A 12,105-nucleotide genomic window follows, 5' to 3' on the forward strand; every position below is an offset into this window, starting at 1 on the left:
AAAGAAAAAAAGCTGTAGTCTTTGTGTAAGTAAAAGAAATGGAAGAATATAGTCTGAGTAAAGTTATCACTTTGCTGACAAATGTCTATATAGTCAAAGCTATGGTTTTTCCAGTAGTCATGTATGGATGTGAGAGGTGGCCAAAGAATTGATGCCTTCAAATTATGATGCCGGAGGAGACTCTTGAGAGTCCCTTGGACAGCAAGGAGATCAAGCCCGTCAATCCTAAAGGAAATCAGTCCTGAATATTCAGTGGAAGGACTGATGCTGAAGCTCCAATAGTTTGGCCACCTATGTGAAGAGCTGACTCATTGGAAAAGATCCTGATGCTGGGGAAGATTGAGGGCAGGAGAGAAGGGGGCGATGGAGGAAGAGACAGTTGGATGGCATCACCGACTCAATGGACGTGAGTTTGAGCAAGATCTGGGAGATAGTGAAGGAGAGGGAAGCCTGGGGTGCTGCAGCCCATGGGGTTGCAAAGAGTTGGACATGACTGAGTGACTGAACCAACAACACAGTTACCTCTATCTCAAGAGATAAGATGAGAGATTCTGAACTGTGTGGGGAGAGGGAGAGGAAAGGAAAAGAGTTGAAGATGGAATACTGCTAATTCTAATACTATTCCTAGTGATCAGGGCGGCTAAGGCTTACATAACACAATGTGCCAGGCTCTGTTCCATATGAGACAGACACATATATTTTTATATTTTATTTATATTAAGTTTTTAGGATTCCATGGCAGCTCAGCTGGTAAAGAATCCACCTGCAATGCAGGAGACTTCGGTTCGATCCCTGGGTTGGGAAGATTCCCTGGAGAAGGGAATGGCTACTCACTCCAGTATTCTGGTCAGGAGAATTCCATAGTTCATGGGGTTGCCAAGAGTCAGACATGACTGAGCAACTTTCATTTTCACTTTATATTAAATTTACATATATGGTCCTATTTAAACTCATGAGGGAGCACAATATAACCTTTATTTTACAGATGCAGGAGGTTCAGTGACCTCCTGGGTGACTTGCCTAAATTCCAAAGCTAGTGAGTGATGGAGTTGAAAGTTGAACCCAATCAGCCTGGGTCTGGAGTTTGTGCTTTAAAATTTCCAGGGCATTTGCAGGAGCCTGACCTTCTGCCTGCTTAGACCAAGTCCTTGTGGAAGAAGCAGAGCCCCTCTCTCTAAGCCTGGGGTGGAGGGGTGCTTAGCACAGATAGTACTATGTCCCTCATTTCCGAGGTGTACCAAAGACGTGGCCCTGAACCACTGAGGTGCAGCAGGCAAGGAGCAGTCACAGAGACAAGGGTCTGTCCTTGAGTGTGAGCGAGAGAACCCCCCACATTTCTTGTGGTCCCAGGAAGCCCTGGGACCTGCACCCCAGCTGTTGAACAGGGCACAAAATCAGCTGAGAAAGAGCTGATGCCACAGCAGAAGATGGAGAGGGGTCCCTCCAGCTGGGGATCAGATGGAGACAGGTGACATCTCAGAGGATGACACCATGGAGCCAGGGACCAGACGGGGCAAGTGTCATCTCATGAGATACCAGCCCAGAGCGGAGACAGGAGGATGGGGAAGCACAGGTCTCTCCCTCTGACACTGTGGTCCATGGGCTGCCAGTATGACTCCACCTGGTTCTACCATCAATTCTGGGATCAAGTTAGTGGGGTTGGGAAAATAATGAAATTGACAGTTTAACTCTGAAATGTTTGGGAAAAACCACAAAGATAGTTGCTGCATGTATCTGGACATGATCAGAACACATTCTTAATATCAGACAATGGGGGCTTGAGTCAAAACAAAAATAAATATACAAGAAATACATTTATTTTTGTCTACCGAAGTTGAGGTCATGTAAAAATTTGAACTTGCTACAGCCTGAAGGTTTAAGTTCTGGAATCCCAGGGTGCAAATTCAGTGAGGTTATGCCCTTTGAGCATTTCCTGATAACCTCTTCTGTGATTGGTCTGCCCCCCAGCTCCTGCCCAGAGCCTTCCCAGCAACTTCTGCTTGTTCTTTCTCTGCTGGACCCCCGCTCCCTGACGATCAGGAAACGTGTCCTGCTGATCTCTGTGCCCCTAGTCTAGCACCGCACCTGAGCTCTACTGATGAGACTGAGTTGAAAAAATATGTATGAAACAATGAACACAGCAACTGACGATAAATGTATCCTGCTCAATCCTCTGTTACGTATTAACTTAAAGACATCTCTTAAGTACTAACTCTTTAAATTTCTCTGTACTTTACCCTTACATCACAAAGCTATTTGCCTGGACCCAGGCCATCCCACTTAATGCTATATGTGATGACAAACGAACACTGTCTCAGCTTTTACAGAAAGCCACTAGAAGAATCTGTCTCAGGAAGACCTCTGTGTTTTCCTAAAAAATTTAGGTTCCCATGGGAAAACTTCCTTTCTATATTCAGGATCAAGGGAGAGTTTGTCTCTCTACTTATAACCTAATCAAAAGTGGGAGAGAGGCAATACATCACGAGCACACTCTACTTTAACTTCTAAGAGACTCAAGACACAGAGTTTTGCTCAGCTTCTGTGTCTGGATATCATGTCCCTTTCCCCTTCCTGTTTATTAATTGACTTTTGCCTTCCCATTTTAATGGTTCAGCACATCTGTACTGTGCTGTTCGCTGTAAATTGCATCAAACTCTATTTCAGAGCAGGAGGCAGAAATTGGGAAATAAGCAAACTTCCTCAGAGAAGGTCACCTTGACCCTTATTACTAGAAAACAATACATGTATCTTCCCTTTTTGCCAAATCGTTAATGTAGAGGGTTGAACAGTGTCCACCCAGAAGCTCTGAAGGGGACCTTGTTTGGGAAAAGGGTCTTTGTGGATATAATTAATTAGAGATGTTGAGATGATTCTGGATTTAGGATGATCCTAAATCTCTATGAGAGAAAGGAGAGGAAACATGGAGACAGAAGCATGGAATGAAAAGACACATCTACAAGCCAAGGAACCCCGAGAGCCCCCCATAAGCTGGAAAAGGCCAGGAAGGATCCTCCCCCAGGGCCTTTGGAGGGAGCATGGCCCTGGCAGTCCCTTGAGTGTGGGCTTCTGACCTCCAAAACCATCAGAGAACACATTTCTGTTGTTTTAAGCCACCCAGTTTGTGATCATTTGTTTCAGCAGTCCTGGGACACTAATATACTTAACCACAAAAAAAGCTGTCCAGTGTTCCTGCCTGCGTGTGCAGCCACACACAAAATTCCTTGTAGCCAAACCTCAAGAATGGTTGCTGCCTAAAAACCATGGTGAGTCATCCTTGGCACTCAGCCTGTCTTCAGGCAAGAGGAAGCAGGGGCGAGTCTAGAGTTTCTGAATCCTGTGTAAGGAAATATTGATGCTTTGCTGCAGACTGACTTTCTGTTTGCTGATACGCAAACCGACTTTCAATTAAAGTAGAGGAAGCAAGAGTGGAAGGCTCCTCTGATCTTCCGAAAGCTTGGGACGGCACGTGGTAAGGGAGTGGCTGAGAGAGCTGGTTCTCTTCAGTGCACGGCCAGGAAAGAACTCCGCACAGAGGGCAGCAAGGGAGGATGACTGCCCAACAAGGGCACGCTGAAGCTCCGGTGAGAATGCAGAAGGTGCAGGTGATGACACTGACAAGAATTTACACGTCTCTAATGCATCTATTTCTGCTTTATTGACTATGCCAAAGCTTTTGACTGTGTGGATCACAATAAACTGTGGAAAATTCTGAAAGAGATGGGAATACCAGACCACCTGATCTGCCTCTTGAGAAATTTGTATGCAGGTCAGGAAGCAACAGTTAGAACTGGACATGGAACAACAGACTGGTTCCAAATAGGAAAAGGAGTACATCAAGGCTGTATATTGTCACCCTGTTTATTTAACTTATATGCAGAGTACATCATGAGAAACGCTGGGCTGGAAGAAACACAAGCTGGAATCAAGATTGCTGGGAGAAATATCAATAACCTCAGATATGCAGATGATACCACCCTTATGGCAGAAAGTGAAGAGGAACTAAAAAGCCTCTTGATGAAAGTGAAAGAGGAGAGTGAAAAAGTTGGCTTAAAGCTCAACATTCAGACAATGAAGATCATGGCATCTGGTCCCATCACTTCATGGGAAATAGATGGGGAAACAGTGGAAACAGTGTCAGACTTTATTTTTCTGGGCTCCAAAATCACTGCAGATGGTGACTGCAGCCATGAAATTAAAAGACACTTACTCCTTGGAAGGAAAGTTATGACCAACCTAGATGGCATATTCAAAAGCAGAGACATTACTTTGCCAATAAAGGTTCGTCTAGTCAAGGCTATGGTTTTTCCTGTGGACATGTATGGATGTGAGAGTTGGACTGTGAAGAAGGCTGAGTGCTGATGAATTGATGCTTTTGAACTGTGGTGTTGGAGAAGACTCTTGAGAGTCCCTTGGACTGCAAGGAGATCCAACCAGTCCATTCTGAAGGAGATCAGCCCTGGGATTTCTTTGGAAGGAATGATGCTAAAGCTGAAACTCCAGTACTTTGGCCACCTCATGCGAACAGCTGACTCATTGGAACAGACTCTGATGCTGGGAGGGATTGGGGGCAGGAGGAGAAGGGGACGACAGAGGATGAGATGGCTGGATGGCATCACCAACTCGATGGACATGAATTTGAGTGAACTCCAGGAGTTGGTGATGGACAGGGAGGCCTGGTGTGCTGCGATTCATGGGGTCGCAAAGAGTCGGACACGAATGAGTGACTGATCTGATCTGATCTGAATGCTTTCTATTGGCCAAGCACTGATCAAAGTCTTTCCACATATTAACTTATCTAATTCTCCAAGCAGCCAACTAGGCAGAGTTGAAGGGTTCCAGCTCTGCCTTTGTAGACAGAAGCTTAAGTAAATTGGGAGCAGATGTGCCTGGGACTGAGCAGAAGGTATTGCGATGCTGCCACATCAAGAACAGCTGGGGAAAGTCCTGGGGAAAACACAGAGGGATGCAGAACCCATAATTCCTTCCTTTGGTTTCTTTTTCAACTCATCTTTACTGAGTGCCTAGACTGTGTCAGGCACTGTCCTAAGCATCATGAACACAAACAGGAAGAAGTCACATTCTGTCTGAAAGGAGACTTTGAAAGATCCAGACAAGTAAACAGACTCTGCACAGAATGTGAAGCATGGAAGGAATCAGAGTGTTGAGGGGCAACAGAAAAGAGGCCCTTAGTCCATCCCATGGTGTGGGACCGCCAGGATGATGCAGAAGGGGAGGAGAGCAGTCAAAGAAGGCTTCCTGGAGTAGGTGATGCTATGGGTGAGCTGGGAAAGATGAGCAGGTAAACGAGGTTGCCCAAATCTGGCTTCCCCAAACCAGCACCTAGAGAGCTTTTCATAGGTTCTGGCACCACTACACACCTCCTCATCAAAATCTCTGAGGATGACACACAGAATCAACATTTTTAAAAGGTTTCCAAGTGACTCTGATGCAATTGGTCAGTATATCTGTTTTGGGGAGTCATTGATCAAAGGAGAATGGGATCACACACATGGCCAGCAGATTCATTTGTTAATAAATGTTAGTGAGGTGTTACTGAGCCCTGACCATGCACCTCACCTTGGGCTAGATCTGGTGACACAAATAAGAATATCACAGTCTGTCCTCAGGGAACCCATGGTCTAGAGCAGTGATTTGCAGCCCTGGCTGAACATTAAAATCCCCAAAGAGCTTTCAAAAAAAAAAAAAAAAATCCTTAGTTCCCTTCCGAACCAATTAAATCATAATCTCTGGGGTGGAGCCCAAATGATTTTAAAGTTCAGCCAGATTTAAGAGCCATTGATCTAATGAGAAAAAGATTTTTCAGACAACAGAACATTCTCTTGCAGGGTAATGATGCAATGACAGAGACACGCAGGAGAAAAGGGCATTCTTCCCAGATGGGACTGGCTTCTAGAGAAGATGTCAGCAGAGCTGAGTCTAAAAAGACAGAGGAGAAGTGGTAAGGGTGGAGGCTGGGGAAGAAGTTTTGAGAGGAATTGCAAGCAGAGAGGACAAAATGGGCCACCACAGAGAGATAAGAAACAGCCTGACATGGGCAGCACTCAGGGAAGTTCCCCTAGTCCATGCCATCTGCAGAGCCTCCAAACTCAGGGTGGTGGGTGGTGGGACCGGGGAGGTTGTTGGAGAAGAATGTGTAGATCCATGTCCAATGCTGTTCTCTATGCCTGATCCTGTGCACATGGAGAGTCGTTTAAAGATTTCAAGTAGGACAGTGACATGGTCATTGTGAGTTTAAAAAGATGACTTTGGGTAGTGGGAAGGATAGATTTAAGGGGTAAGACTTGAGTCAGGGAAACCAGCCAGAGGCTCTTACAGAGGAAGAGGCAAGGCCTGAACTCAGAAGTGAGAGGAATGGAAAGGTGGGCTCAATTATGGGCTGGGAATGGAAGATGATTAAAGAATGACTCTTAGGAATAAGCTCACAAGTCTAGGCAGATGGGGGCATCATGCATTTAGATAGAGGATAAGAACAGAAACAGATTTGGGGAAGAAAGATATACTCAGTTTTGGTCAGATTCAGACTGAAGTGCCTGTGGGAACACCCAGGGGAAGATGTGCAAGTAAAGTCTGAAGCTAAAGGCAGGAGTCAGGCTAAGGTCCTCTCTATGTAGGCAGTGCAGAACCCAAGAGTCACTGGGATTTCCCTGCAGAGGTATATCACAAGAGCAGACGCCCAAGGATGGATCCCTGGGGAGCACTTAAACATTCCCTGGAAGTAAGAGTTGCCTACAAGGAGTTAGGAGCAGTAAGAGAGATGAGGACGGTCTAGGGTGTGGAATCATGGAGCCAAGGGAGTGAAGAGTTTCAAGGAAAAGGTGGGATCCTGTAAGTTGAAGACTTTAAAATATTCATTAAATTAAGCAGGTGATAACTCTGATAACCCATGATAACTCTGTCAAAAGCAGCTTCAGTATTGATATGTAACTTCAGAAGTGAATGGGAGGTGCAGAGTGGCTCTTTCCACAAGCCTGAGAGAGGCAGAAGGGGGAGTTTGGACATAGTAGTGAACAGGGGGTCAAGAGGAAACACACTGACCTCTTCCTTCTCCTCCTAAAGGCTTTATCCTGGACATTTCCACCTCTCAACTGTCCTTGTCTTACCACCCCCCCAGCCCCCACCCACTTGACTTGGTCTGAACTCCTCTAGGAGTCACCAGCAGACACTGAGTTTCATCATTTTCCAATTACTTTTACTCAAAGTACACTCAATTCTCCACCACTCTTCGTATTTGCTATTTCATCTGTCAGGGGCAATGGCGGGGGGTGTGGTGGAGAAGGCTACAAAGTTTGCAGCTTTACGGTACAGAGAGAAGGGGGACAAGGGCATGGCAGACCTCAGTCCTTTACAGAACCCGGGGAATCACACTGCTTTGCTGGTGAGCTCCTGGGGAATTTCCAAGGGTGCTCAACATTTTGCTCTCAGAGGACTCCCACAGCGGGGCTCAGCATCCTGCCCAGAGTGCTGTGATCCAACGCCCACAGCCACAGATGGGTCCAGAACGCACCACCGTTTCCCTAGAAACACTCCCACTGTCAGAGCTGCGTTCGGGCCTGGTTCATCGAGGTTGGACTCCCGCTGGTGCTGCTGGGGTTCCTCATTCTTTCTCCCGACTGCGGAAGTCTAGCTGATTGTACAAAGGTGCAGCCAACCCAAGACCCCTCCCCCTGGTGGTGGTCCTCAGGGGGCTGCTTGAAAGATCCCGCCCAGCCTACTTTCTCAATCCCTCAGCCTGAGTAAAATATTAGCTTGGTGGAGACATCAGGAAACAAGGCCTTCACATGGAAACTTTAAGCAAAGATCAACCACTCTCCTGTCAGGAAGAGAGAGCAGAGGCTTTCCAAAGGACTCTCGAGGAGAAGCCATGGCCTTGGGAGCAAAGCAGGAGGTCATGCAGTCAACAGCTCCACGTCACATAAAACGCAACCTAAGCAATGACCTTCAGGCAGACTGGCTGGCAGGCAGGTGGGGATCCCGTGGCTGGCATCTGTTGGGTTCGCCTAACCCAGCTGTCCAAGGTCATTTCCATATGACACACAGCAAGGCTGAACAAAGCTACCAGAGGTACACTGCTTCCTCTCTTGCACTTTTTTAAAAAATTATTTTTTAATTGAAGGATAATTGGTTTACAGAATTTTGTTGTTTTCTGTCAAACCTGAACATGAATCAGCCATAGGTATACATATGTCCCCTCCCTCTTGAACCTCCCCCCATCTCCCTCCCCATCATACCCCTCTAGGTTGATACAGAGCCCCTGTTTGAGTTCCCTGAGACATACAGCAAATTCCCACTGGCTATCTATTTTACATATGGTAATGTAAGTTTCCATGTTACTCTGTCCATACATTTCACCCTCTCCTCTCCTCTCCTCCCCACATGTCCATAAGTCTCCTCTCTATGTCTCTTTCTCCATTGCTGCCCTGCAAATAAACTCTTCAGTACCATCTTTCTAGATTCCATATATATGTGTTAGTATACAATATTTATCTTTCTCTGACTTACTTCACTCTGTATAATAGGCTCTAGGTTCATCCACCTCATTAGAACGGACTCAAATACGTTTCTTTTTATGGCTGAGTAATATTCCATTGTTTATATGTTCCACAATTTATTTATCCACTCATCTGTCGATGGACATCTAGGTTGCTTCCTGTTCTGTGCTAAGTCACTTTAGTAGTGTCTGACTCTTTGCGACCCCATGGACTGTATCTCTCCAGGCTTCTCTGTCCATGGGATTTTCCAGGCAAGAATACTGGAGTGGGTTGCCATTTCCTCCTCCAGGGGATCTTCCTGACCAGGGACCCATGTCTCTTTGTATCTCCTGCATTGGCAGGTGGGTTCTTTACCACTAGCACCACCTGGGAAGTCCCACGTGTTCTAGCTACTGTAAATAGTCTCTCGCACTTCTTAAATATGGGTGACTAGAGGGCTAGGGGGCTTCCCAGGTGGCTCAGTGGTAAAGCATCTGCCTGCCAATGAGGAGATGTGGGTTTGATCCCTGGGTCAGGAAGATACCCTGGAGAAGGAAATGGTAACTTACTCTGGTATTCTTGCCTGGGAAATCCCATGGACAGAGAAGCCTGGCAGTCTACAGTCCAAGGAGTCACAGAGAGTTGAACACAGCTTAGTGTTTAAACAATAAGAGGGCTAGAGGACAGTAGCAGACAATGATGAGGTTCTCTGAAGGTAACAAGCAGCCTAAAAAATGCCCATAACAGGTCCCTTCTCCTGAGGGTCCCTGTGGGAGTGCCCCACACATGTGGTTCAAGAAATCCCAAAGGTATAAGGACATTGCTTATTGGTTTGGTCAAAGGTTCGACGGAGAAGCTTGCATTCAGTCTACAGGGATATTAGATGCATTTGGTGAATTTTGGCAATTTCTGGGATATTTGTAATCTGGGACCATGAAATATCCATTGTCAGAGAAGCTGAGGACCTGGGAGCATGTTGGAAACTTGGAGCCACCTGGTTCAACTTTCTCAGATAGAATGAGAACATTGTGGTCTGGAGGGAAAGGAGCCCACTTTCAAGGAGGAGGTGACCAGAGATGGGGTGGGTAAGACACACCTTAGCACCCCATAGCACCCTACAGTCAGACCCTTTTCTGCATTATGCAGTATCTTAGGACTGAGAGTTCACTCAGCTTGGCAAATAAGACTCTGGCTGTCTCCTGGGAAGAAGAGTTTAGTTGTACATTTGCTTTGTTTGTTTGTTCCCCATCAACCCTCAAGAAAGCCATCCCCGCAGTGGCTTCCTACCTCTTGGGGTATGTTCCACGCCATGTACACATGGCTTTTAAATTCGTCCATCCAGACTTCAGCCACCCTGAGGGCGTTCCTGCGGACATGGGCGGTGAGGTCCTCGGTGTAGGGCTTGTGGGCTCGCTCGATGTGGGCAATCCGCGAGCAGGGCAGGACCTCCACGCTCCCACCACACTGCCATACCTGCGGAAGACATGGAGCCACTCATCAGTGCCCAGACTTGACTCTGAGCCTTGAACCCAGACCACGGGTGACAATGAACAGGACCTTGGATCCATTCAGCTCTCCTCACCTTACTCTCCTGCCTGCAAAGGGAGCACGCCGTACCTTAATTCTACTCCTAGAACTGGAAGGTTATTGAGTCATTCATTCGTGTCTTGTTTCCGTTTGCTGTGGTTACCAGCAAAGAGTTAATGCACCCTTCCTCTCCAGTCTTTCCACCTTCCTTCCCCCAAGGAAGACACCAGACATTCTGTGACCAGTGATCTGAGTTCTCCTTGCCCCAAGTTAACAAAATCCTTGGTAATGGTCTCTGCAGCAGTGCTTGACATGGAGGGACCAGCAGAACCTCCAGGAGAGACGTCACATTACAAGAAGCCTGGACAAGGACGAGCAATCTCCACAGGGAGAGCCAGCGCCCTGCTCCTGCTCCATCCTTCCTGGGCCCTGAGTTCTGATGGAACCCAAGGAAGGGGGAGGTTCAAAGGAAGGAATGATATGAAATTTCTCCCTGATTTTGGTGAGTAGGAGCTTCAACTGGCGGAGAAGGCAATGGTAACCCACTCCAGTACTCTTGCCTAGAAAATCCCATGGATGGAGGAGGAGCCTGGTGGGCTGCCATCTATGGGGTCACACAGAGTCAGACATGACTGAAGTGACTTAGCAGCAGCAGCTTCAACTGGATGCAATTCCATTTTGAAAAATAAAGAAAACTGACCTTGCAACCTGAGTGTTGAGGGACAGTGTCTTGGAGCCCTTGCCACAATCATCCCAGCCACTCTGGATGTCTAGCATTCTGGAACATGCATGTCCTTTTGTGCCTTTAGGCCTTTACTCACCCTATTTGCTATTTTGGGATGCCCGCCCTACTCTTCTCCAGCTGAAAAAAAATTATCATCGCTCAAGATCTTGGCCACACTGTCGTGGGGTCTTTGCTCAGTTCTTGGGGCATAGCCGATGGCTCCCTCCTCTCGCCCTCAAAGCTCTTGACACCACAACTTACCTGCTACTCTGTTCCTAGAGGGCAGAGTATCTCATTCATTTCTCTTCTCTAGCACTGAACACACAGCCTGGTACATATAGGTGTTTGGTAAGTACTTTTTGAATAAATATTTAAATGATTGGTGTATATAACCAGACAATCGATCAATAAATGATTAATGCTTAATAAAGTGGGATGGACCTGAAATACCTGATCAGAACTGATAAGTAAGACTTCAGAGAAAAGTAATCAAGATCTCCTGGTGGACAGCAGTGGTCATTTGTCAGGTATTGTCAGTTGAGCAATTTGGCAGATGATATTCACTCCTGTAACATGCACCCATCAACACCCACAGGTCTTCCTCTAAGGCTAGGTCAGTTTCAAGTATAGCTTAATTTCCCCCTGTGTTGCTTAGGAAGAGACTGCCTTCTCTTTCACCAGGCTTTTTCACACTAACTGGTCCCTGTAGGTTGCTAGAGTTGGAAAGCAAGGGACTGACTTACCACTTTATGAGCTTCTCTTGCATTTAGTATACCATTTAGGGCCAATGGGCTTCCCCTGTGGCTCAGCTGTTAAAAGAATCTGCCTGCAATGACCTGGACTTGATCCCTGGGTTGGGAAGATCCCCTGGAGAAGGGAAAGGCTACCCACTCCAGTATTCTGGCCTGGAGAGTTCCATGGACTGTACAGTCCGTGGTGTTGCAAAGAATCGGACACCACTGGGCAACATTCACTTTCACTTTAGGGCCAATGGAAAGGAAACAAACATCTCCACTGAGCATCCCCTGTGTGCCAGCCCTGGACTGTGTAGCATGGCGGTTATGAGCAAAGGGTTTGAACTCAGACTACTTGGATTGAAATATGGGCTCTCGTTCATACTAGCTGTGTGACTGTGAGTTATTCACTTGATCTCAGTGTGTCTCAGTTTCCTCATCTCCAATGGGGATCCTAATATTCCCATCTCATGAGGCTGCTGAGAAGATTAAAGGGCTAATATGCAAAGTGCTTAGAAAGATGCCTAGCACATAATTAGCACTTGATCAGCCTCAGCTACTATTGTACAAGTGATATATGGCCGAATCTTCAGAATAAGATACTGTGAGGTAGTGGTTATTGTGCATGCGT

The 12,105-nt window shown here is 46.6% G+C and overlaps 1 protein-coding gene across 4 annotated transcripts in view; it reads right to left on the minus strand.

Annotated features, from left to right (window-relative positions):
* GALNT18 (polypeptide N-acetylgalactosaminyltransferase 18) overlaps positions 1 to 12,105 on the minus strand; it is a 391,174-nt gene that overhangs the window by 95,284 nt on the left and 283,785 nt on the right. For all 4 annotated transcript variants that reach the window (XM_044929523.2, XM_044929525.2, XM_044929524.1 and 1 more), the window contains exon 7: positions 9,777 to 9,962. In XM_044929523.2, coding sequence (XP_044785458.1) covers positions 9,777 to 9,962 — 186 coding nt within the window. The remainder of the gene's footprint in view (positions 1 to 9,776; positions 9,963 to 12,105) is intronic.

Source organism: Bubalus bubalis, chromosome 16 (assembly GCF_019923935.1).
Source record: "Bubalus bubalis isolate 160015118507 breed Murrah chromosome 16, NDDB_SH_1, whole genome shotgun sequence".
NCBI classification, from domain to species: Eukaryota; Metazoa; Chordata; class Mammalia; order Artiodactyla; family Bovidae; genus Bubalus; species Bubalus bubalis.